The sequence below is a fragment of the Perissodus microlepis genome, chromosome 6 (genome assembly GCF_051167445.1).
Source record: "Perissodus microlepis isolate ML-2025 ecotype Zambia chromosome 6, ASM5116744v1, whole genome shotgun sequence".
Classification (NCBI taxonomy): Eukaryota; Metazoa; Chordata; class Actinopteri; order Cichliformes; family Cichlidae; genus Perissodus; species Perissodus microlepis.
Window position 1 is genome coordinate 23,092,391 of NC_140466.1, and position 25,317 is coordinate 23,117,707.

A 25,317-nucleotide genomic window follows, 5' to 3' on the forward strand; every position below is an offset into this window, starting at 1 on the left:
GATCAAGTGTCCTGCTCGTGGACGTTACATCTGTCTTCACTCAGTGTTTGCCCTAAAGCCAGCAGAGTAACAGATAGTGAGGAAAGTGAGACAGATATGTTTGGGGGATAGAAAAAAAAAAAAAGCACAGGAAGTAACAAGGATGCAGTGGAACAGGGCTAAAGAAAAGCACTTGAAGTAAGTCTCAGAAAGAAAGAAAGAGAGAGAAGCGCTTCCAGAAAGCTTTGATAATGGTTAAGCAGCCATATGGCTATGCAGGGGCACAAATGCGGTGATGTGTTTGACATGTGCTGGGCACACAGTCGAGTGGTGTGGCTGTGGCCACAGCAGCGCAGCACAAACCACCGGAGGCGGACCTCCCAGAGGAAGCTGCTGTTCCAGGCCAGTACTTCTCTATTCAGTACACAAAGCTGGTACAGTGTCACTGTCCATAAGATGTAAAAACGCTGCATAGTTTCTGGTCCCTTTTTGCATGAATCAGTCGTGCAGGCTTTTGCTTTAATCTGCCTGTGACTCACCATCCCAGCTGTGATGTGAGCTGCCCCACTCCTCCAGGAGACAAGGAGTAGAAGTTGGGCATGTCTGGTCCGGGGTGATGCCTGGGCATTCCTGGACAAACAAAAGAAGAATAAAAAAAGCAACACACAACTATTAGATAGGCAGAATGCAGATAAGGAGGAAACAGCGCAAGCAGCAGGTTAGCAAAAAAATAAAAGAAAAAAGAAAAATATCCCTTACGGACATATTTTAGCGATTATTCAAGAAGTGTGTGTGTGTGTGTGTGTATGTGAAGTTAGGATTATCATCAGGTTTGCATATTCCTCAGTCATACATTCTGGTTAAAGTCATGAACTGCCAGCTTCGGAAGAGGGCACACACCGGGGCATCAGCATGGCTTCTTGACCTCACATTATCAACCCGTGAAAGGGGCGGATAATATTGTCCCCGCTTAAGCTCGACTCCTTCCAGTGTGTTTCAGCATCTTTAAGCTGGATAATTGAGGCTTCATCTTTATGACAGAGGCTGCGGCTCTCCCTGTAGACACAGGATTGACACGACTAGCTGTCTGTGGATCTCCAGGACTAAGCTCCTCTATCTCCAGCTCGCCTGCTCTTGCTGGGCTTCAAGGTCAAGGGGTATCTTTCTGTGAGAAGACTTAGTGAGAAATGGGCTGCGGGGCGACGAACGTTTAAGGTCTCATGGTTTTTTGTCTTAACACACATTTTTTCCCCCTTCTTATTTCACAGTTGTGCAAGTAACAATAAAAGTCTGAAGATATCAGCAAATACTGTTTATACACAGGCAACTGGAATGTGCCTACATGTGTGCTCACGCAGACACACACACAAAGAAAAGAGGGCAAATGCCTCCAGATTAACACCATCTTCTAATCCCTGCTGGAGCCAGCCTTTTCTCCCTGCCTCTATCTTTTCTCTTCCTCCTTCTCTCTCTCTCCAGGCTGGGGTCTGAAGGGGGCCTCCCTCCTCAGAGAGGCTGGCCGAGTGGGAGGCTTATATCTCCAAAGCCAGTGTTGCAACGCTGGATTCATAGCACGGATAGCGCTACTCCCCTGCCTACTAATCCACCACCTAACACTCCTTTAGGGCTCTCCTGAGGGCAGAAGAGAAGCAGGCGATGGCTGAAGCAGCAGGGGAAGAAGAGAGCGCCCCGGCGTGTTAACCTTGTCACTCACACCCCTAAGGTGCCTAATTACTCACTCCCCCCTTTTCAGTTCCCGTTGACATCCCGACAAAGCTTCACGCTCTCGTTTCCACTCTGAACATGTGACACCGATGTGACTGTCACCATAAAAAACAAAACAAACAAACAAAAAAAGAGGATTAAAAAAAAAGTATTCACTAATCAAATTCATGTTATATGTCTTTACCCCCGCCCCCCCACCCCAGACACACCTCCCACTACCCTCCCCTCCGCTCGACCTTCCATCCCTCATTGCAGGCCTTGTGCATATTAGGGCTCATAATGAGAAAATCCATGATTGTTTTTCATAATTAACGAGCAGATCAAAGTCTGAGCCCACTAAGGAGTGCAGAGCGGCAAATGGTCGATATGTGTGAGAGAGAGAGAGGGAGAGAGAGCGAGAGAGAGAGAGAGCGAGAGAGAGAGAGAGAGAGAGAAGAAGAAAAAAAAGAGAATAAGAGAGATTTCGTTTTAAGCATTTTGGCTTAGCTCTTCTGATATCCACACACATGAATATGCCTAGGGAAATCATTTGCTGCTAATTCTGCAACCGGATCGCTTGGACATGGATTTCTGTTGGGCTGCGGGTGCAAAAAGATCAAAAAAGTACGAAAAAAAAAAAGAAGGAGAAGAAGGACCTCCAGGGCTCCTTTCAGCTCTTGATTGTCAGAGACCCAACGTGAACAGTGAAACGGGTGTGAAGCGTTTTTCCTCAGACTGTACAACGTGACAACACAACTGTTAAATCTTCCGTGCCTTCATTATTTCCTTCTGCTACCTGTTTATCCTCTCCTGCCTCGACAAAACATGTCAGACGTGTGATTTTTCTGACATATGTGGAGCACTGTTTCGTTAAATGTCCCCGCTCCCTTCATCTCTGCTACTCTGTGTACTCCTGTGCTCATTTCCACATTGTTATTTATAGCTGGTCCCTTAGAACCTCCGAGCCTCAACATCATCATCGTCATCACCATCATCGCCCACATCTTGTCTGATCCCTCCTCCTCTTTTTTTTTTTCAACTGCCAGCCGCAGGAGAAGAAAGCAGAGAAAAGAGACAAGGTGCGGGACAAAACTGCGGATGGGCCACGTCTTTTTTGTTTCCTTTCTTCCTTGCATTAGCGAGAAGCTGCCAAAGTCTCCAGCTGTGCAGGGCTGAGGAGCTCGCTCCCAAACGGCTCAGGAGCTCCTCCGCAGCTGTCAGAGCTGCAGCTTGATGTTATAACTGAGAGGCAAAGAGTGCAGAGGGAGAGGGCAGCAGAGCTCAGCGTGCCATCCCACAGGCTGCTTCAAATGAGCTCACACTTTGAGATGATAGGAAGGATGACTGTACTGCGACACTTCCCCCCCCCCCTCTCTCTCCTGATTCCCGTCTATCCAGACATTTATGCAAAAAAACCCCAAAAAGACTAAATGCAGTCAGGGTTCATCGATGCCTCCATATCAAGCTGCCATGTGATCATTTGGAAGCGAATACGGTGCAAAAATCCATTTCAATGTCACATTTTATTGCATTAAGAAGTACTGGTGACCTATAATGTGTCTGTGACGACTGTCTTTATCGTATCCTTCTACAGTTTTCACTCTTTCAGTCAGTAAAAGCTTGCTGACAACAAAGTGTTCAGTGCCACAGCAAACCCCGTTTTTTGTGTTCACTTTTACATAGATATATATAAAGAAACGACCCCTTTTAGTTCCACACAGTGTGATAAAAGGATTTCAAATATGGGATAAGAACAGCAGATACTGCTGTGGCATTTTTTTGGTGTCTTACCTTGTTTGTTGTTGGCATCCTGGGGGTGATGGCCAGAATGGGACACTGGAGCGAAGTGTTCGTCACTGTACGTGATCAGGGGGGTGAGCGGGTGGACTGCATGAGACGGCTGCACCACGGGGACTTTGTTGGACTGTGGAGAAAAATGCAAGAAGATTTACTTTTTTATTTTTTAAATGCTGTGAAAAGCCGATGCCTTTTGTGTTATTCCATCTGAAAAAGGGGCCCTGATCCCTCACACATGATTCATACAGGAGTACAGGTGGTCTGCTCTGCAGCAGCACAGTGCCTTCTTGACTTTCATTGTATGGTCAAGAAGTTACTATAAATATATATTTTTAAAAACATTTCTTGAATGTCTTCTCTCTTTACTAGGCTGGGCACAGCAGCTCAAAACTTTGTTTAGCCTAGGTCAGCAGGTTTGAAAATCCCCACATCCCCTGAAGGAGAAAAAAACAAAAGAAACAAGTCAAAAGAGGTGCGCGAGCATGTCTGAGACAGAAAAGGGGAGAAAGATGCAAACAGAGGTGGAGCGAATAGAAGCGAGCAAGCGATAGAGCAAAGGGAAGGGAGAGAAAAGAGAGACTTGCAGGGTAGAGTCAGAGCAGAGGTCTTAGGCGGGAGATCAAAGGCAGTCATTAGCTGGTGAATAAGGGGAGTTCATTACAGACCAAGAGCCGGGGGAAGAAGAGATGAGGGATGGAGGAGGAGGAGAAAGGTGGGTGGGGTGGGGTGCGGGTTCTGGCTATGGGGAGAGAGCGTGAGTGAGACAGATGTCTGCAGCGGTACTTAATGCAGGGGTAATCACGTCAACAGTGGCCTGGCCACAGACCCCTCATCCCAGGCTGACTCAGAGAGACGGAGAGCAAGAGAAAGAGAGAGAGCTTCCTCTGGAAAACTAAAATAGATCGAACCAGGCCCGAAAACCCCCAACCCCCAGCCAACAGTGCTTACATGCTTCAGCTGCACTGAACACATGGTAATGCTTAGCCATGCTAAATCTACTATTTACAGTCTGAGCCCAGAGCTGAGCTGAAGTCAAAATATCACCTCCACAGGATATATGGCTAATCGGGAAAGACGGCGGTGCACCGATGGGTGAGACGCCACTTACACCGGGCGGCTCCCAATGAGCTCTCCCGAGTTTTTAGGAAACTCTAATCGATTTTATTGCCAGAAACAGTCACATGATTAGCAGCGTCGTTAAAGATACCCATCTAAATTTAGGATAAGAATCAAATTATGACAGGATGATAATAATAAATGGACTGTTCTTTATTAGCCCTCGCTTTGTTGTCTAGTGACATGTGTGCCAAGGTGACATTCCTGCAGTGCTAAGTGGTGACTGGTGCCCCGCCTCACCCACTTACACACACACAGAAAAACTCCTCGGACACAGGGGTGGCTGGAATGTCTGAGTTTTTCTGAACCTCTCGCAGACTGGCACCAGCTTCAACTTAAGAACCCCCTCCGTCCTCCCTCCATCTCACCACCTTCTGGGAATGTCCTCAAAGAGCAGTACGTGTGGTATGTGTGTGCACGTGTCCAGCTGCATGAACCATCATTCTCATCAGGGTCCCAAATCATGCCGGGAATCTCATCTCCTCAGGCCAATTCAGTTCCCGGTTTGGAGACGGGGCTGTTACGGCACCATAAAGCACAGGTTGCACTGCACATGTGGTAAAGTTTGTTCTCACACAAGAGAAGCCCTGCCTGAAAACCAAGCTAAGGATGTAGAGGTGTAATTTTCTCACACCAGCCCAGGTGTGTTGCATTCCCTAGTCAAAGAGCCAAAGGTTAGTGTCCAGCCTCATCCTTAAGAAGGTTAGGCTTATTAGCAAGGCTGCTAAGCCTAAAAAGAGGGGACTAACTAGGCCTACAGTGGCTGAGACATGCCTCCACCAGGGGCTAAATGACAGCATTCTCACACATATTATTTTACGCCTCTCCACTCCCATTTGTTACGCTGTGGGAATGAGATAAGAACCTGGAATGCTATCGTTAAAACCTGCTATGCTCCCCAATATTGAAAGAAAAGCCAGCTGGAAACAAAAAAAAAAGTTCTCATGTTTGTGCGTACACATAGAACTACAATAAAAAAAACAAACATTTAAAACAATATTTTAAAGCAGGGCGACTAACTTCTTAGCACCTAAGAAAGCTTGAGTTTTACTGCCACAGTGGAGAAGCCCTCTTTTGTGCTCTTCCCAGTTACAGCTGTCAAATCCCATTTTTCTCAACTTCTTAATAAACTGCTTCCATTGTGGGGGAAAAAAAAAAAAGATCCACCAGGGAAAAACCTGCAGGCCTATGTGACCAATAGCAAATTTATGCCCGTTTAGGGCGCACACTTTACGCATATTGCATGGCCTAACTGTAGTTTACTTTCGAAAAGGAAAGGAAATAAATTGTCCGTCAGGCTTCCAACAGCTTCATTATACTCTAGATATACATAAAATTTGATTGTGCAAACCGTATCAGGGTCAAGCCAAATCCTGGTTTAGATGGTTTTTTACTTGATTACATGCAAAGAGGTATTGCTGGGGCAACATTTTACCACCATAAATTAAAAAAAAAAAAAAAGAAAAAACAACATTAAAAACTGACACCATTAACAATTTACTGAAAAAGGGAGCTGGAGACACCCAACTCCTGACAACAGCCATGAGGGTCATGCCATGTCCTAATCTGATTCCTTCTCATACCCTTCATGAAGCCCTACTGGCTGCAGCAGTAGCGACACTGTTGCAATGGAGGGCATCCATATTGGAGGTCCCTTTTATTGTACAGGAGAAATAATAGGCTTAAGATCTTTCTATTCATATTTTTCAGGCAGAGTGAAAGAAGAGAGGCGGCGAGGATTGAAAAGAAAAACGTTCCATTTGGAATTTCATATCCAGGCTTGGCCGGCCCTTTTTAAAAAAAAAAAAAAAAAAAAAAAAAAAAAACCTTCAGATGTGGTTTTAAGAGAAATTCATTGTGCGGAACTGGAGCTGGCAGGAAGCCCTCCATGGAGGAGACACTCCAGTGTGTTTCAGCAAGGGGAGCCAGTGACTTGGCGTGCCGTCTGAAATTGGGGGTGGGGAAGAAAAATGGGACGTTTCACTTTTTTGTTTTTGTTGGGGTTGTTTTTTTGTCCCCCACCCTCCCGCCTTGATTTTTCTGACGACACGCCGACGTCTGTGATCTTGTATTCTGTCATATTCCAGCAACATCGTGTCACGGTCGGTAAAACAAGAATTTGCACGTTTATACATGTGTCTACGTGGTGTACGGAACAGCCATCCCTGCAATATTGCCTTTTTAAAGCATCTCTCTCCCCTCACAGCACAGCTTTTGTACTCCACTCAATTATACCACTTCTGCAGAGTGGAGTGGAAAAAAGGGAAAGCGGGAATTTTATAATAATCACTTCCCACTTCTGTAATTTATATGCAATGAGGACTCTCTGCGCCCGCAGCTACAATCAAGTGTGTAGAAACCGTGTGAGGTGTTTCACAAACAGCTGGGGAGATGTCAGCTCAAGCGGCGGCTATGGATTCTCATGCTGCTAAGTCTATTCGCTGAGAAGCCCTCCTCAACACAAAACCCAACCTCACCTCGCAGGATTTTCTGCACTCTGGAGGGAAAGGGTTTGCAGGTGAGGGCCGAGGATGTGAATGAAACAAAGAGAGAAAATGCAACATGGGACTGGCCTGTAATTATAAGACCCATCAACAAAGATTTGCAGGAAAATCTTCACTTAAAAAGTTTTTAAAAGAAGAACATGTGATTCTCAGCATAAGTGAATCACAGGTCCTCCACACCCTCCTTTGACTGTTTAAGTACATCTTTAGCTACTGTTTCCATTGATAATGGGCTCAAAGAAGAAGACGAGATTACAGACACAAAGGCTCTGTAAATGTCAGTAGTTGGGAGTATGAAGCGAGGGTGTGTCCACTACTGAAATCCTACAGAGTCGCCCTCATAACCAGGTGTTCACTCTCAGGAGTGTTTGTGCGCAAGCTGTGCAACCTTTACCCAACAAAAGTGAGCAAACATTCTCCTGTAGTAGCTTTACAGCATGGGAATGAAAAGGCACTGTACCTCCCCCTTGTACCAAAAAAAGGGAAAAAAAAAAAAAAATCAGCAGAGACCAACCTGAGGAAGCTTAAGTAAATAACCAATTACCATTCGCAGAGCAGGTTGAACCCCACCAGCTTTGAGAGGAGCGCTAAAAATGGGATGTTTTATTGGCAGGATGGCCCCTTGGCCAGGGGGCTTAATGTAACGAAACCCAATTAATGGAGAAGAAAGCCGGGCCGGCGGCAAGTGAAGGAGCGCCACGTGCCGAGGGTAATGAGACGAACAAGCGAAGCTAACCACAGGGACAGCAGCAGAGGAGGCTACGAATAATAAGAAAAGCATACCCCAGAGAGAAGTATACATCTGCGATGCCCTCCCAAATGTCTCCTTGCCCTCTCCTCATTATTCCAATCAAAAAATTGTTGCGCTGTTGAGGGTTCCTGTAGTTGAAGACATGCAGTGAGACTGAAGGCAGTAGCCAGTTACTAAAAATAAAGAGGAGGTATATAAAGAGCAACCCACACTTGCAGCTGAGTGGAGTTTAGTGCAAAAATAGCCACGCTCCATATGTTCAATTTCATGGCTTTAGTGGCCAAGCTTCAGCGTACATGTATCAGGCAAGGAAACTTGTCATGCTGCCCTCTAAATACCGACACTGCACCCACAGACATGACGGCTATAGCTGATGTCAAACACTTTAAGTAACCCCACCTACACACGCACGCACGACGTGCATTAAAATATTTCAAGCTACATGATGGTTGTGTTAACCACACGTTTAATAACTTAAATACACAAACGCTGCACGTGAACACAAAAGAGCTGTTAACAGCCAAGTGTCTCTTTCCTCACCGCGTCAGAATAGGACGAGATGGATTACCCATCATCCCTCAGCTGGCATGAAGAGCGTGCGCTCCGAGCAAACCAATCGCGGCTGGCTCTCGCGCTGACATTCTCAACGAGCAAAGATGATAATTTGTGTGAAATGTGCCTGCCTCACATGAAAAGACTTTATCCGCTTTTTAAAGTGTTCAACTCTTAATTTCTATATGTCGCGGTGCTATTTAAAAAAAAAAAAAAAGATTGGAAAAGGAACAGAACATTAGAAATGATCCAGGTGCCATTTTCCTCCTTACACGTTAAACCACAAAAGGTAGAAGGAGGGAAGTGATGTGACGACAGGGAGTCTGTTTTTAAAGAGCTCTGGCTCTAAAAAGGTGCACACAGGAGGTGAAGAGGGTTTGAATGGGGCCATGTAATCTATTCCATGTTGTGAAACTATGTTTTACTAAATAAGTGTTACGGTAACTGTAGTCCAAATTCCTTCCTGTAACTGGAGCAAAATCAGGGTTTTATTTTATAGGGTTTTATCAGATAAATAAAGAATGAGACTCTTTGTATTGCATTTTTTCTCTGAACAACAACAAGCAATGTGCTAAAACCTTTTCAGACATGACATATGTAACATCAATCATGTTCTTCACAGGTTCATTCAGACGTGACTGCGATGCAAGATATTCCAGAATAGGTATCAAGCCTTGGGTAAGTACATCACGCAGCTTGTAGTCGATGAGGTCAGAGCTGTATTGGTACAACAATGGCAGGCAAATGACGAAAGCGTTCTCTTATTTATGCTGTGTAGAGCAATCTTTTATTTAAAGAAGCTCACAAAGGCACAAAGCCACTACCCACTACTGTGACTTCTGTCATGTTTAAAGCGATACATCAGGTGTGTGTAGATCTGATCTGGTCAGATTGCTGTGGTGAAAGAAGAATAAAAAAAGCACACTGAGACATGTCATGCTTGTATGGAAGCCCGTTTCTGCCACTAAAAAAAAAAAAAGGATCCATAACTCAAAATTTCGAGTTATTTTCTCAAAATTCTGAGTTACTTTCTCGAAATTTCGATTTATTAACTCAAAATTTTGAGAAAAGTAACTCGAAATTTTGAGAAAAGTAACTCGAAATTTCGAGTTAGCGCTGCCAATCAGTAATCTACGTGAATGACGTCATTTCCTCGTTACCTGGAAGCTGAAGCCCTCAGCTACAAATGCTACAGCTAAGCTACCGGTATTACATCCAGTCGTGAATGCACAGATTGCTGAGTGTTTTCAGCCTGGCTTCACAAATGATGAAATCCCTGTGTTATTAGCTGAATCACATGGTGTTACTATCAGCAAACGTACTCGCGAAAGCGCCAATTAGTTGGGATCCGTTTTTGAGTGCGCGTTCCTCTGCGCCATATGCTTCCGGGTAACAAGAAAGCACCTCATTCACGTATATTTTTGATTGGCAGCGCTAACTCGAAATTTTGAGAAAAGTAACTCGAAATTTTGAGTTATATTTCTCGAAATTTCGAGTTAATAAGTCGAAATTTCAAGAAAATAACTCAAAATTTCGAGTTATGGATACTAGCTGTTTCGTTTTTATTTAGTGGCGGAAACGGGCTTCCATATGCTTGAGATGAGAGGTAAAGATGGCAACTCTGTTTAAGACTATCAGCCCAAATTCCCACTGGGAACAAATTTGAACTATGAAGGCCTCAGTTACACCTCTACCTCTTGGAACCCATTTAATGCAACAAGATAGCATTGGGTGTACTCAAAGTATAACGTCCATATTCGCTTGATTAGCAACTGGTTTGTGTTTTTAACAAATATTGGACAACAGGAACAGCTTATATAGACCACTGTTAGCAGCAGATATCGACTGTCCAGGGACCACAATCAGCCAATGTCATATATGTCTGATTACGAACCGGCTCTCACCATGTATGCAGAACACACACACAGTGGTATCGGCACAGCTCACTCACAGGCACGTGCCATGCGCAGTCACATGTCGTAAGCGAGTGGATATGGTCATTTGAGAGTTTTTCAGTGTGAGTGAAAAGGACCGTGAAAACGTATGTAACAGCAAACCTAAACATTTAACTCACCCTCACTCACTTCAGACGGACATTTTTGAGAAGCTAACAGAGGGAAAGCGGCTAAAGCTAAAGCTATCCAGAGCTCAGAGCCTCGGTATGAGCAACAGATCAAAGCAAATAAAGGAGAAAAAACTGCAGACAGTATAAAGTAAAAAAAAGAAAAGAAAAAAAGAAACGAAAACAAATGTAACAACAAACCTAAACACTAAACTCACACAGAATATCAACTCAAAGGGTTGATATCCTGTTCAGACTTATATGGTGATCCTGGAAAACAATTTCAGTAACATTTCTTTTGTTATACAAATCTCTTGCACCTGTTTTTGTTTAAGGTAAAATATGATAGGGGATAGGTTAATTGGATAATCCAAATTGCCACTAGGTGTGAATGTGCGAGTGAATGTGAGTGTGAATGGTTGTCTGTCCCTGTGTGTTGGCCCTGCGACAGACTGGCGACCTGTCCGGGGTGTACCCCGCCTCTCGCCCTATGACAGCTGGGATAGGCTCCAGCGCCCCCCGCGACCCTGAAAAGGATAAGCGGAAGCAAATGGATGGATGATAGGTAAAGGTGAGCATACAGCAACACATTTTCTTTATCTGTAACTCCTTCCTGCAACAGTTTTAGTTGTTTAAATGAGAAAAGATCCTGCAATTTACTGCAGCTTTGAGTAAAGTTTAATCATTTATTTGACTATAAAGAAGAAAAGTAGATTTTTGTTTGGCTATGCTGTCAATTATAGTTCTTAGAAAGAAAGCTGGTACGCAAGGCGTCACTTAAAAAATAAAAAATAAATATGTATTCACTGAGAAATTGGAATCAATGCATCTCTAGATAGTAGTAGCAGGCTGTAGATTTTTGAATACATTTACTGATACAGAGGAAAAACTATATATAAGTCACCACACTCATCCTATAGATAATTTAAGTAGTCATTTGAATTTTTACATAAGATGCTCCTGTGTCAAGCCAATGCTCTCAGTGTGTTCATATGATGCACATGTGTGGAAGCTGAGCAGAGATCGGCTTCTCCATTCTTCTGTGCCTCTGTGTGTGTGGTGGTGGTGCGGTGTGGTGTGGTGGGGGGGGGGGTTGGGCTGCTGCTCTGGCAGAGCCCCGGGCGAACTGCAGGATGTTCACCTTGCGGCGGGGCACAGGGCTCATTATCACAGCGGGACCTGGTCACATCAAAGGACTAAGGAAAGGGCAAACATTCTGCTGAAGTGCCACTGTCAGCAGGCCTGCAAGCGCACTTGCAAACACATACACAAAAAGACAGCCCGCACACACACTCGAGCACACACTAGGCATCTATCCCCTCACAAAGAACATGGCAGCTTTTCTAAAACCATCACTTGCTTCGAAACTCTAGAGATGCGCTACCTTAAAATCCAATCAGCTAGTATAGCAATGGATTTGTGTAATGAATGTGGGGAAAAAAAGTGTTGATGATGCATCTACCTGATCAGCTGTGCACTTAAAAACCACACATGGTGAACGAAGATCTTGGAGTCCTGTTTGGATGTTTGGAGTCCTCCCCCCACACCCCTCTGAATCAATCAGCATCCCTCCCTCTGCAACTATTTATAGAAACCCCACTGCTGCATTAACACACTGCATGATTTATCATTAGAAACAGGCTCTGGTCTGCTGAGTAGCTACATTCATGTCAGGCAACGCGTTGGTGCCAACATCCACATTCAACAACAACACACGAAGGCCCCAAGACATGTACACAAATAAAATCGCAGCACAAGCTAACTCTGTGCGGCTAGTGGGCTAAAACCTTAGCCTCCGTACAATACGACAGTAGGCGAGAAAGGGAGGAGAGAAAACGAGGTGCAGAATGGGAGGAAAAGTGCTGATGAGTTGCCTTATGCAGGAGGCTTCATAGATCCGTTGAACAAGAGCGGATTTGCCTGCTACACCTAGATAGTGTTTCCCCCCCTCAGCTTTCGCCCAGGTATTCTGGGCATGAATGGCTGTCAGTTTGGATTTGGGAGCTCAGCGTTGAGGGGGGAAAATAGAGTCTGGTGGGGGTCTTTGTGTGTCTCTACTTGTGGAGACGGGCGCGAGAGACAGTGCTCTCCTCGCTAAGCCCCAGCTAGCAGAGAAGAGCACAGGAAGGAGCGGCGATGCAGGATTTCACATTGCAGACAGGAGGAGGTTAACATTAGCCTTGCGAACTAGCCAAAGAGAGATGGGCGAAGTCAGGCGGTGGCCGGACGTAGAGGCGCTGCTGTGTTTTTGCTGGGAAGGTTTTCAGTGGCACACACACCAGGAAAAATGTGGATGGGGAGGCGATTTGAATGTGAGCCGCTTCTGCCTGAGCTGAACAGAGTACTGACCTAGTTTTCCTTCTGTATTTCACTCAGACTGATGCACACCCACCCACATGGTGCGTAAGAAAAGAAAGAATAAAAATATTGATGGCTTAGTGAGTAACACTGATGACTTAATGGAACAAAGAAGGAAAATTAATAGGAAAAAAGAGGTATGGATGCGGTTTCGAGTAAGAGGGTTCAGTGAGGTTATGTAATCTTTAAAGAGCAGACCACAAGAAACCCTTTTTGCCTCGGGTGCCATGACACCTGTGTTCAGGCATCGATTTGAACTTCTGACCCCGCCACCACATCATCATCACTACCCTTTTCCCCTTAGTGCACCTTTGCTCTTGAAGACGTGCGCGATCCATCTATTTCCCATCCTGTTTTTCATTATGTCACAACCTGTGCGACTCTTGTGGAACAGGGTATAAGGGTTCGTGCCGCAGAGCTAGGGGGAGCATTCACGGCTGTGGATCCCATTGCAAACCTTTCCTCTCATTCGCATTATGGGCCGTGCAACAATACCAGCAGCCCACTGTTTGGGTGTGATTCCACGTTTTAAGGGATTAACTGGTAAAGACTACCAAAAACTGCCTTTCAGGGTGGAATTAGTCATTAATCAAAACCACACATTTTAGGGTTTTTTTTTCCTCCTAGCTGGGTGCACACGCCCCTGCTAAGATCTGAATGGCAAGCACAAAGCTATTCAAATCTGATCCCCTCTGAACAAATGGCTTTTCTCCATCCCCACAGAAGCCGGGAACACTTAAAGAACCTCTCCAAGGATCTGAACGGTCACAAGAAAACTCCACCCCATCAATTAGCTTTGTGGCAGGGTTTAGTGGGCTTTAATACAAACAAAACAATGACCATGTACAACATGGCAATGGACAACGTCTGCTTATCCCTTGATATGCCTAAAGAAATGGTAATGGGGAATTTCTGGGGCACAAAAGGGACTTCTTAGGCTCAGCGACATAGAGCATGCTCGTGCACCTGATGCCTCAAATCTGGATGATTAGGCATATAATGAGCACAACAAGGTTGTAATTCAGCTCTTAGCTGGATTTATTAATACTGGGCTTCTCACATGCTTAATATAATCTCATTCGTCTCATTAGAATCAGCTGCAACTTTGTTTTTATTTGATCAACAAACTATAAAATATGAATAACTAGCAAGAGTGACTTCATGTTTTCATTTACTTAACAGACAACTTTTGCACTGTAATGGGTTTAAAGAAGAGTCTTTTGCTTTGCAAAAATCACTAGAATTAACTATTTTTTTTAGACTGACAAGTAAATAAATAAATGAAACTAACCAAAGTGTAGCAAGTGCTAAAAGGTTTCAAACACAGGTAAAAGTGAATTGATGCAATTTAAATAAGCTGTTCTCACTCATTGTTAACAAACAAAGCAATGCAAGGACAAATTTGGATAACTGCTGTTAAACTAACCCAAATAAAAGTCAAATGCCACTTTTCCACTGCACTGTTGCCTCTGCGTGGAAGTGCCACAGTTTATGAAAGGAGTGGAGGTGCAGAATTGACGTGCGGGGGTGGGGTGTGCTCGTGTACCCCCCCAAACCCCCCATCCCCATCTTTCATCTTGAGACAGGGGTACAGTGGGGGTGGATTGATTTGATGTTTTGATGCATTGTTTGATGACGGGCAGCTCAAAGTGGAGGATGCCTCTGTGATGTCTGTCCATTGGAGGACATGAAAAGCGTCACCTGGCCCCTGAGCTGAGGGTTATGGCTGATAGTGGATTTAAGGGCTCCTGCCGAGCTGGACGGTGGCTCCGTTCTTGCCACATAATCCACTCAGCGTGACCTTTTATATTTTTAGAGTCAGTACCACTTCCCCGTCAGCCGGCCTGGTTGAAACGATCGCAGCCATTAGGGTCCTGATCAACTACATTGTGTAACTGTACGTGTAATTTATTTAATGCGCGCATCCCATGAGGAAAATAAGAGCTTTCCATCACTGCCGAGCTGTCCGATGATCAAAAGAAACATGGAGCACAAGGCGAGCTCATCAGATGAACAAACACATTCTTGCTAGATATCTTTGTGGGTTTCATCATCCTGCATCAAGTGACTGCTGGGGAAAAAAAACAAAGCCTTGTTCTCATCCCTGTGACATCAGCGCTTATAGACAGAGTGCAAAGGAGGATTCAAAGCAAGGGCGATCATATATTTCCAATTAACTGCCCCCGCCTCCAAAAAAAGTGAATCTGCAATTTTTCCTTCTGCCCTCCACCCAGCATCTAATTAATGGTTTCTAAAACCTCACAGATTATTAAGGGAAATAGGAATACATAACATCTTAATGCAGGTTAGGCAGTACTAGTCGCAAGGTTGAAACTCGGAGCCCGCCCTAGATTTGACTAAACTAGGAGCAAGCATAATTGGTAGAAATCTTGGTGAGCCAAATGAAAAAGCAGAAGGGCGTAAATTGTTACACCGCTGTGTTAACACACTGAAACTGTTGCAGAGATCAGACGAACTGCAGCAGCAGGAAAAGAACAGCATTCATTGCTTCGCTGTTTTCCTCTGTGACTCGGGGCCACTGAGTTTTTCTCCAGCCATAGTAAATTGGGCGCCTGGGGCAGGAGCCTTGGCCGAGCTTGCATTTCGGCAGAGCTCACTGTGGAGGGCATGAGGGATAGAGATATGGCACTGAAACGGGGGTGGTGTAGGGCGGGGGAGGACTCCGAAGCATAGCAGAGGTGACATCACGCACATGTTTTAACACAAAAAGGGACCTGGCTCGTTAGCGCACTAACTAGCGAGCTCCATGGCAATCAGCGCTCCTCATTCTCTCCGTTCCCCTCTGTCCACGTCGTCATAAATACGGCTACATCTGCAAGTGTAATCACTCCATTGTGCTCTGATTTTCTGCTCTGCTGGGCAGCAGCATGGCAGCCTGATTTTCAGCACCCACCCCCCCCTACTCGGTCCCCTCCTCTCTCCCCTCAAGTGCCCTCGCCTGTTCCTGGCTACTCCTTTGCCGGTGAGGCCGGTGTGTCTCACAGATTACAGAGCTCTGGTCGCTCAGGTAACAAGAGTCACTAATCTGGCTGGGGTTGAATTACACATAATTGCCTCGGCACCGTGATTGATTTCAGCCCTGGAAAGGAAAAGACGATCCCCCCCCTACCCCACCGCATCCCCCATCCCCAGCCAAACACCCCCCACCACCACCACCTCCCTGCCTGCCTGCCTGCCTCTCTCCAGTGCTCACGAGCGGCAGCCAAGACTCTCCATCTAGTAGGAGGCAGGAGGCTTTGAAGAGATCAAAGCCAAGGCCGGGAGCAGTTGCGCGCCCTGGGAATACGGGAGAGAGGCTTTCTGCTCCTCAGCCCTATTTTCTAGCGTCATGTTGGATTGCAGCTGTATTGCATTTCGCCAGTTTTCTTAATGCTCTTGGTTTTGACTTTGACATCAGTGATCCCCCCTCGGTTTCTTCAAAAACAAGGGGGGGAGGAGAGAGGGAAAGAACAAAAAAAAGAACCTGAACAAGAGAAGGGGGGGGGGGGCAAAGAGGAAAGAAAGGGGGGTAAAGAGATCTACAGACTGATTTTTATTTTCACAACTCCATAATTGGCTAGTTCAAAGGAGAGGGGGGGAGACTGTAGCATTTGTTTTCAATTCCACTGCCGATATGAAAGGAGCGACAAACTTTTATGGGTTTCCCAAAAATTAAAGACAGGCTCTTTTTTTCCCCCCTCCTCTCTTTCACAGTCAAAGAGCAGGGTGTTTTTTATGACCAAGACCACACAAAATGAACTGATAGCAAAGCCCTCCTCTTTGTCCTCCCACAGAAAACTCAATAGTTCACGTGTGTGTGTGCGTGTGTGTGTGTGTGCGCGCGTGTGTCGTCTGACAGCACTTTAGTGTGCGTCAGAAACAGTTAAGACGAAATGAAAGTGGTTTGATGTCTAGCTCGGAAAACACAAAAGGAGGCACGAAGAAAAAGAGCGCAAGCTATATCCATCTATTCATTTAATAGCTCGGCTAATAAAGCCTGGTGGCAAGAAGGCACCCTTTGTACTGTAACTATGTCGGCCCTATACCAACCTCCTACACTGGGGACCATTAATATTTCAGCGCTGTCAGATACACATTGCATGTGTGAGCCTCTTTAGCACTCACACCCACAGCAGAAAGAAATAATGAGCTTCTGAAAAATATGAAACAGCAAAAAAAAAAAAAAAAAAGGGGAGGGGAGGGGAGGGGAGGGGAGGGGAGGGGAGGGGAGGGGAGAGGAGGGCGAGAGCACGCCCGGGACTGACCAACTTCATACAACAGAGCAGCTATTGATCATAGCTCTGTTTCTTAGCTGGACAAAGTGAGGGCTGTTTGAGCTTCTCTGAAGTCTGGACACAGCCGGCAGGATTTGTAGCCATGTTTCACTCCTGTGATCCTATTGTTCCCCTTCCTGCAGTTTACTAGTTGGAACACTGTTCGCCTACACCAACTAGACCCTACAAGCTGTCGGGATGAAGTCAATAAAGCTATTCATGTGTGTGTGTTTAACTCATTTTTTATGGCTATATCAGCCAACAGTGAGGTACTGTGATCAGTTTTTTTTTAAAGGAACTTCTGCCAAGCTTCAATCAGTGCTTTAAAGACTCAACTTGTGCCGTAGGGTTTTATAAATCACACTTTTTTATGTAACAAACAAGCAGCTCTAAAGTTGGTTTTGGTGACTGATTCGGAAATGTTATTTCATTTCGAGCTCATTCAGGCCGACACTGAGTTCCAAAAACCGTTCCCAGAGACTTCTCCCACTAACCCCTTTTAACTATGCAGTCATAACCAAAAGTGACAACAGTTGCAAAACAACTTGACGAGAAAAAGAAGAAAGAAAAAAAAAAAAAACCTCTTGCACACATGCACACACACTGCCCTCTAGTCTACATTTCTGATCCACCCTTACAGGAAATCCACACCCAGACCATTCAAACAGAACTGGGCATGAGGGACAACCTTGGCGAGGCCCTCCATTGACCCCAGGAGATCAGAGGCAGACTGCTAGTGAAGAGTGAAGCCCTCTGAGCAGGTGCTGAGGGCTTGAGCTGCAGTCTGGCTATGGAAGCCTGGCTGGTTGGCTCCAGGCGGGACTGCCTGATTGGTTAAGCTTCATCCGATTCAGCGGGACGAACGGGAGCGAAGAAAGTGTCATCATCTATGAGTGCTTTGCTTTGAGCAAGAACACGTGCCCAAAATAAACATAAACAGGGTGTGTCAAGAGCGTGCCTGCATGTGACGCTCACGACTGCCTCTCTTGACACAGACGACTTTTCAGGGTTCTGAAGAGTTAACAATTTCACCTTTGTCATTGGTGGCCTTTTTCCAAATGGAAACAGAACGAAGTCACATGTTTGCTATTATATCTACTGATCGCTCAGCCCACTCTTTTTTTTTTTTTTCAAATTAAACAGATGCAGTGCAGTGCTGATCTTTTCTAGACATTAACAAACGGGGGTTAATGTGAGAAGGCAAATGCCCAGCACAGCCACATGGGTCATTGTACGCTTTCGTAACCCGTCAGCTCCCCAGCACTAAGTCTGTGTGATGTGTGTGATTGTGCGATTGATTGTGCCAGTGTGAGAGTAGTGCAGGTAAACACTGTGTAGTGGTGATCCTGTACCCTGCCTCCTGCGTGCTAGTCAGGCAGCATAAAACATGTTTATTTTGATTGTCATACAAGTCCTTAAAAAAAAAAAGCAACCCACAGCTTTATTTGAGAATTTAAACAAACAGAAACAGGAGACTTAACAAATCAACCAGCAGGCTGCTGCGTTACCAAGAAATATAAATCATCCAGAAACTTCAACCTTGATTGTCTTCTTTTTGGTTTTCATCTTGAAAAAAAGAAAAAAAGAAGGCCATATCTCTTGGTCCAACAGACGATTGCGCCGCTGCGCTTCATTTAACGAGATGAAAACACAGATAAGGTGATTGCAACCACATGGCATCATTAGCGCCGTGCATATGGAACGAATGTGTCAACCACCATCGCCATACGAGCTGAGAACAGGAAGAAACCTTGGCAATTAAATGGCACAGTTTATAAAAACACTATGACACTACGGGGGAAAAAAGCGCTTTTTCTGTGTGAGGTCCCTGCTGTGGTTCTTGATGTGTTCACACATATTTCACTGCGTGATGGATCTGCACAGCAGATGACATCAATGTCAGCGTGGCTCTGATGCAGACGCTGCCAGATTGGTGCTAAAAAAATCTGTTTTCTGACAGTTGTTGTGTTTTCTATACTTTCACACTAAATATGCAACCATGCACAGCATCACACTAAAGCCAGTGTACTGAAAATTAGATGAGCTGACAGTGAGATAATCATATGGAGGTCAGCTGCTTAAAAGGCAAAAATGCTACATTGAGCTCTAGTAAATTTCACAAAGCATGACCAGTCTGTTGTGAGACTTAAAGAAAACTACTCAAGGTGCCATAAGCTGCCAACTAGAACATTATTTGTGGACATGGAAGGCTGCTGGTAAATGTAGTGTTCTCTTTAACAGGGATCTTCCACGGTAGTGCTGAGGGCATGAGCTTAGGACACACATGGCACTGAGGGATACCAGAGCGGTCCTACCAAATCCCGTTAGGTAAGCCTGGGTTAGTGATTCCACGCTGCGAGACACTGGCTAGCAGATCCGTCACGTTCCCACTACATCAAAGGAAAGTGCAGCGCTGCACTCCCTTCGCCCCCTCTTTCTCGCCACGAGGATCTTGCAGTTGAGGGTCCAAAGGGAAAAAGGAGTGAACGGCAATAGAGAGGGAGATCTCTAAACCCCCCCTCCTCCCCTCCCCTCAACCGCAGCAACAAAACCCAGTGATTCTATCCAGTTCTCTCTTCAAACTGATGCCCAAGACTCACGAGACTGCTCTCACAGTTGGAGATCGCAAACACATCTTCAAACTAAAAGGTGGAAAAACCTGGTACTCTACGTCTGCACTATCAACATGTTAAAACTAAGAGCATGCAGCAGCGTTTTTATATTGTCAAGCACGCATTAATCCGTTTATTAAAAAGGGAATATGGCAGAATGCCGTGGGCTCACTGGTTCTAGGGATTTGTTTAAACTTAAAAAAAAAAAAAAAAAAAAAAAGAGCATGTAGAACGGGAGTTTTTGCAAATGGGAGGGCGTTTATGTGACAACAGCAGCATGCTTTGAGAAATGATTTCGGGTCATTTAAAAATATGCGCTGCCCATCACATGCACTGCGATCTTTTTTTAGAAGCTGTCGTCTCTAAATCTCAGCTTTGGTTTGTGAGACTAAAGAAGAACAGATTCAATGATAAGCAAGCGCCGAATGCGTCGTCTTTCACACATCAAACCTGGCGCGATGACATCCGTGCTGCTTTGAAGATCAGACTTTATATTATGATCATTCTGACCAAAACTGCAAAAAAAAAAATCTTATTTGTCAAGGTACAGATGCAGACACTGAGCAAATGAAGGTCCTTACTGCTCTTGACAGTCCTACTAGTTTTTAACACAGCAAAGGTTTAAAATAGCACAAATACAAATTATTCCAGGTAGAAAAACACTTTTCGCCTTATCAGATGATTCTGTAAGTGCTCAGGAAGACTGTTCACGGGAGGAAAAAAAAGAATCCTGATGTGGGCAACAGCAAATAAAAATGTGTGTGAGCTTCTGTCTCCTTAAATCAGGGCTTCTCAGAGTGGAGACATTGGGTAACTAGTGAGCTGGTTATCCCTAGGCAAAAGGATACAAAAAAGTATTGTGCTACAAGTTAAACAGTTGTACTGTAAATTAAAAAATTAAATACATTCAGATCAGGGGTATAAAACAAGCATACTGTGTGATTTACTCCCATCCACATCATCCTTGGGTCAGCAGAAACTGATAAGATTGTATCCTCTAGACTTGCGACATGTCACAAGTCAAGCGTTAGAATGATGAGCCATCCAGAGAATCTTCGCCTCTTTGAAAAAGGCCTCACATGCAGTATATTCCTTTAAAACATGTCCACTTGTTCATATCAAAGAGTCCACTGAGCTTAAAAAGTCTATCAAAAGCTGTAAATCAGCCAAATTTGTCGACAAAAAAAGCTTGCCACCACCCCACTAACCTGGTTTTCTGTATGCCTATAATCACAGCCAAGGTAATGAGCAACAGTCCAATATGGACAAATGTGATAATCGCTTTAAAATACACACTTCAAATTAGACAGCAGTTCCCACTAGCATTTACCAGAAACTCCAGTTTCTGTTGCTTTATGATCACCAAGGTGTAGATTACAGTCCTTACACTTTTACGCATTGAACTGTAAACTGTAAATCTTCAAAAGCTGCAAGTTCACTTAACAAATAAATGACTCCTTAAGTTGGCTAGCTTTGTTTTAAACCCACACGTATGGGGAACTGGCATCATCACACATCAAATTCTAAGCTCTTGTGCCGGAGTCAGCTTATCAAGCTGGAAGTCCTAAAATCTGCTGACAATCAGCAACTCCCAACAGCTCCGTCGTGACTGGACGGCATGTGCAGGAATGTCATGGTCAATGGAAATCAATCTAAACTACTGGGATTGGGGGCGGTGATGGGGCTGGGGATGGAAGAGAATGAAAGAGAGAATGTGCCTTTGATCTCAGTGAAAACCGATCCCAGGCCTGCAGATACTGTGGCTGCGGTGGCCAGCAGCAGAGGCAGCAAGCTGACATCAGTGAGAAAGCCAGAGGACTCATGTTCCGTGATCCCTCCACCAAGCCTTGGCTCTTTTTATTGGATAAGTGAGAGAAACGTATATAAAATGACTACCGTTTTATTGAAGACAGGGAAGGAGGAAAATTGAAGAAAAAAAAAAAAAAGCAGCCATGGTAAATGAAATGAAAGCGTGGCTTTAGAAGTTTTGGCAGCAAGTATACTGCCTAACTGCCTGGCCTAATTCATCTGCAGTGAGGGGTAATTTCCTCTCACACAGTCAGCTGGTCTCCATACAGACTTCTATGAGTTTTTCTTTTAGCTTTGTGCTATACAATAAAATAATAGCTAAAATCTACCAGAAAACAAGCCAAAAAATAGAATTTGGAAGGTAACATACTCCGCTTGTGCACTCTTGCTTGTAAACTGAAAAAATCCCCCCCAATTCAATATTTCATATACTTTCACCTTCTGCAACTTTGGCAGGGAGGAAGCATTGCAATTTTAACATCATTCTATGATAGAGTTGCGTGTGAATGAAGATCCTTTACACACAGCATGTGGCATCTGCCCCCGACAATCACATCTGCTTCCAAAAACCGATTCTTACAACAACACAGAGCTCACATTTCACAACTTTACCCTGATGAAACTGACTCGCACGCACTGCAAAAGCACAACAACCGAGCGTTTCCCGTATAGAGACGCCACACCGTAGACAAGACTGAAGCTGGCTGCAGAGACGTGAACAGAGCAGGGCCAGACCGGACAGCTGCTCGTGCGCCCTGTGTTTTATGTCTGTCTTGAGGAGAAATTTGCAAACGGGACAGACACAGGAAGCCGCCAGTCAGAGACCTGCAGCTGGCCTGAAATTAATACCGTCACAGGGGCGATATCTGCAACACACGCCACCCCTAACACGGTACTATAAGCTCTTCTGCAGGGTAGCCCCAGAGACATGATGTTGGCTCCCTCAGTTCTGCTGGGCTAATTAGAGGGTTTACTTGAGTCATGTAGGCATGCATCACTTCAGATTTTAACAAGATGAGAAATAGTGTATATCTCACAGAGACCGTTCGCAAAGTATGGCTGGCGTTTGGTTTTCAGTGGTCACGTATAGCTGTCAAGGGGGCGGATATCAGCACGACACAACGGCGAGACAAATATCAAACATCACAAACACTGAAAGAGAATATTTTCGTGGTGTTATCCTGATGATGAAATAAGGTTTATGCCTCTAACGAGAAAGCCGAGAAATCTGATTTTTTTTTCCCTTAAATCCTCTTAATCGACTCTTGGAAGTATTCTGGGCTGAGCTGAATTTTTTAGCAGGAATTATTTTCTCGCAACTAAATGGTTTGAATTTTATTTTAAAGCCACCAATTAGATCACTCTGTAAAATGATTTACCTGCTGATATCCAACTCTGAGTCAATTTTACCCAAAAGCTTAAAGATGGAAATCTCTGTAATAAATCTTTCAACGCTCCATGAGAGACACCACAAAAAGCGTCCCACATTGGAAAAGGACCTTTTATTTATCTCACAAAGAGCAGCAAATATCTTTTTAGTTGTGTTGATACATCTCCTAAATTTAACACACACGCACACACACACACAAATACCAAATGCAAGCTATTGGTGTTGAAAGCGAAAACTCAAAAACCACAGATTTCACTTAATCGACAATATGAAGTTCTTAATTTGCAGTGGTTAAAAACAGAAACCAGCAGTCACAGCTACAAAAACATCAATGAGGTTATTTTTAGCTGATACATCATAAATGGTAAATACTAAAAAAAAAAAAAAAGGTCCTGAAAACTCTAATCTTGTTGTAAGGTGACACTTTTGATTAAGTCTTGCACTCCTCTACAAGCGTCTGATACATACATTTGATTTATTTCTGGGATCACTGTGAAAATGTCATGAGTTAAAAAAACAAAACAACTACAACAACAACAAAATACCAGCCTGTCCTGCTGCCTCTTGGTAACCTTTTGACAGTCTGCGGGTAGGTAAAGCAATAGCTCCTTCAGTCTGACCACACTCTTAGTTACATTAGCAGGATACGTGACATTACTATAACTTAATTTAGGATCAGTTTTCCTTTTTAGTTTCTCTTGTCAGGAGAAATTTTATCCCGAGCCTGGACTAAATCTGAGCAGGTGCAAAGTTGGCAGTTAAATCTCTGCTGGTGTTTTAAAGTTACCCATCATGTTTGTTTTTGCCTTCCTTCCCACTAGCACTAATTAATTAAACAGAAGTTCCAAACTATTACTAACATCTACTATCATTTAACAGTATTAAAAAAAACTAAATAAAAAAAATAAAAAAAGCTTTAACCCATCCAAAAAAAACAACAACACATTTCTCTCTAAAACTGCACTGCGTTTGTATTCATTCATCACTCAGGACTGTCAATTATTTACTTTTCTCATAACTAAATAATTTTTTATATTCTTACGACGTAAAATTAGAAAATTCCTCTTTGTCTCACTGGCAAATGATACGCTGACTAACACGCGTCAAGCTTAAGTTTGCATTTCACATCATGAAATAATACAAGTTAAACTGCAATACTGACTTGTGTAGAGGAAAAAAAGCTGGTACTGACCGTTCTGGGCATGGGCGGCGAGAGGGAGCCATTGTTCATGTAGGAATCAGTGTTCATGTTGCTCATCATGATGTAACCTGGGTAGCCCGGGTACGGATGGCCTTTACTGTACATGTCTTGATGCTTTCCTAATAAAAACATTTTTTTAAAAAAACAAACAAAGTAAACGCGTGTCGGTCGCTGTGTTTTTGCACAGAGAGCACAAACACCAGTAAAAGATTAATTAGCCAAAGATTCAATAGCTTTAATTACAGTCATATCTTCGAAATGGCTGATTTTAATCAACAAACTCGATAAGCAGCAACAACAAAGCCGAGCACAAAGTTGGCTTGGCTGTTTTGATGTAGTAATGATATCGCTGTCGATTGATTTAACCCCTGCCCTATGTTGCCACGGCCTTTTGTTTGTGCCTTTTCTTTCCGCCTCACAGAGGCGGGTCATATTATGCAGCGGAACAATGGAGCCCCTCTGTGCCAATTAGCACCAATTAGAAGAACATACAGACTGTGTCAAAACAGTAGACGCCCCAACTGTTCCTCTATGCCTTTGACCTGAGAGGGGGGGGAAGCTTTGCACAAGAGGCTTCAATACAGCATCACTCGCCACTCGAATGTGCGCGGCGTAATAAGGCCTGGAGGGGCTGGGGCTGTTTCTGGTATACAATGTGACGGCAACATAGATCTTGTTGTGAAGAAAGCCAGTGTTTGATTTGAAGGGGATCCCATTCAGGAGTGAAAGGGGAACAAAGAGGAGGCATACTCCTCTTCAAAGCCCTAATAATGACCTGCAGCAGCGGGGTCAGACTACAATAGCCAGAGAGCAACAAGCCCCAAGAGGACACAACATGTTGCATGCGACAATGCAACCGGAGAGCTGAGGGATACGACAGGAATATTTGAGGAAACACGACACGAAACAGCCAGACAAAAGTTTTGCTTTTGGGTTGTGCTCAACTTGAGGCTGCTGCCATAAGTGCATATTTTTGCTCCTTCTTCTTTTATGTCCATTTGTGCAGGTACCCTCATCTACCAGGGAGGTAACAGGTAGCTGTGTTTATGAAGGTACAGCATGCCCTGACTAGACTTAGGATGAGCAGGAACAGGGGCTCTGATAAGAGAAGTACCAACAGTTTCATCACTTCTGCGTGGTGAAAACGAGGGGCCACTACTTCCACCTTATCTTCTAAAGCAAAAGCAAACCACATTTAAAAAGGAAAA

General features: G+C 44.3%; 1 protein-coding gene across 6 annotated transcripts in view; it reads right to left on the bottom strand.

The window, feature by feature from the left end:
- lef1 (lymphoid enhancer-binding factor 1) overlaps nucleotides 1–25,317 on the bottom strand; it is a 43,463-nt gene that overhangs the window by 14,722 nt on the left and 3,424 nt on the right. For all 6 annotated transcript variants that reach the window (XM_084931535.1, XM_084931534.1, XM_084931533.1 and 3 more), the window contains exons 3-5: nucleotides 24,101–24,228; nucleotides 3,475–3,607; nucleotides 519–609 (exon numbers count right to left, since the gene is read on the bottom strand). In XM_084931535.1, the coding sequence (XP_084787661.1) occupies nucleotides 519–609; nucleotides 3,475–3,607; nucleotides 24,101–24,228 (352 nt within the window). The remainder of the gene's footprint in view (nucleotides 1–518; nucleotides 610–3,474; nucleotides 3,608–24,100; nucleotides 24,229–25,317) is intronic.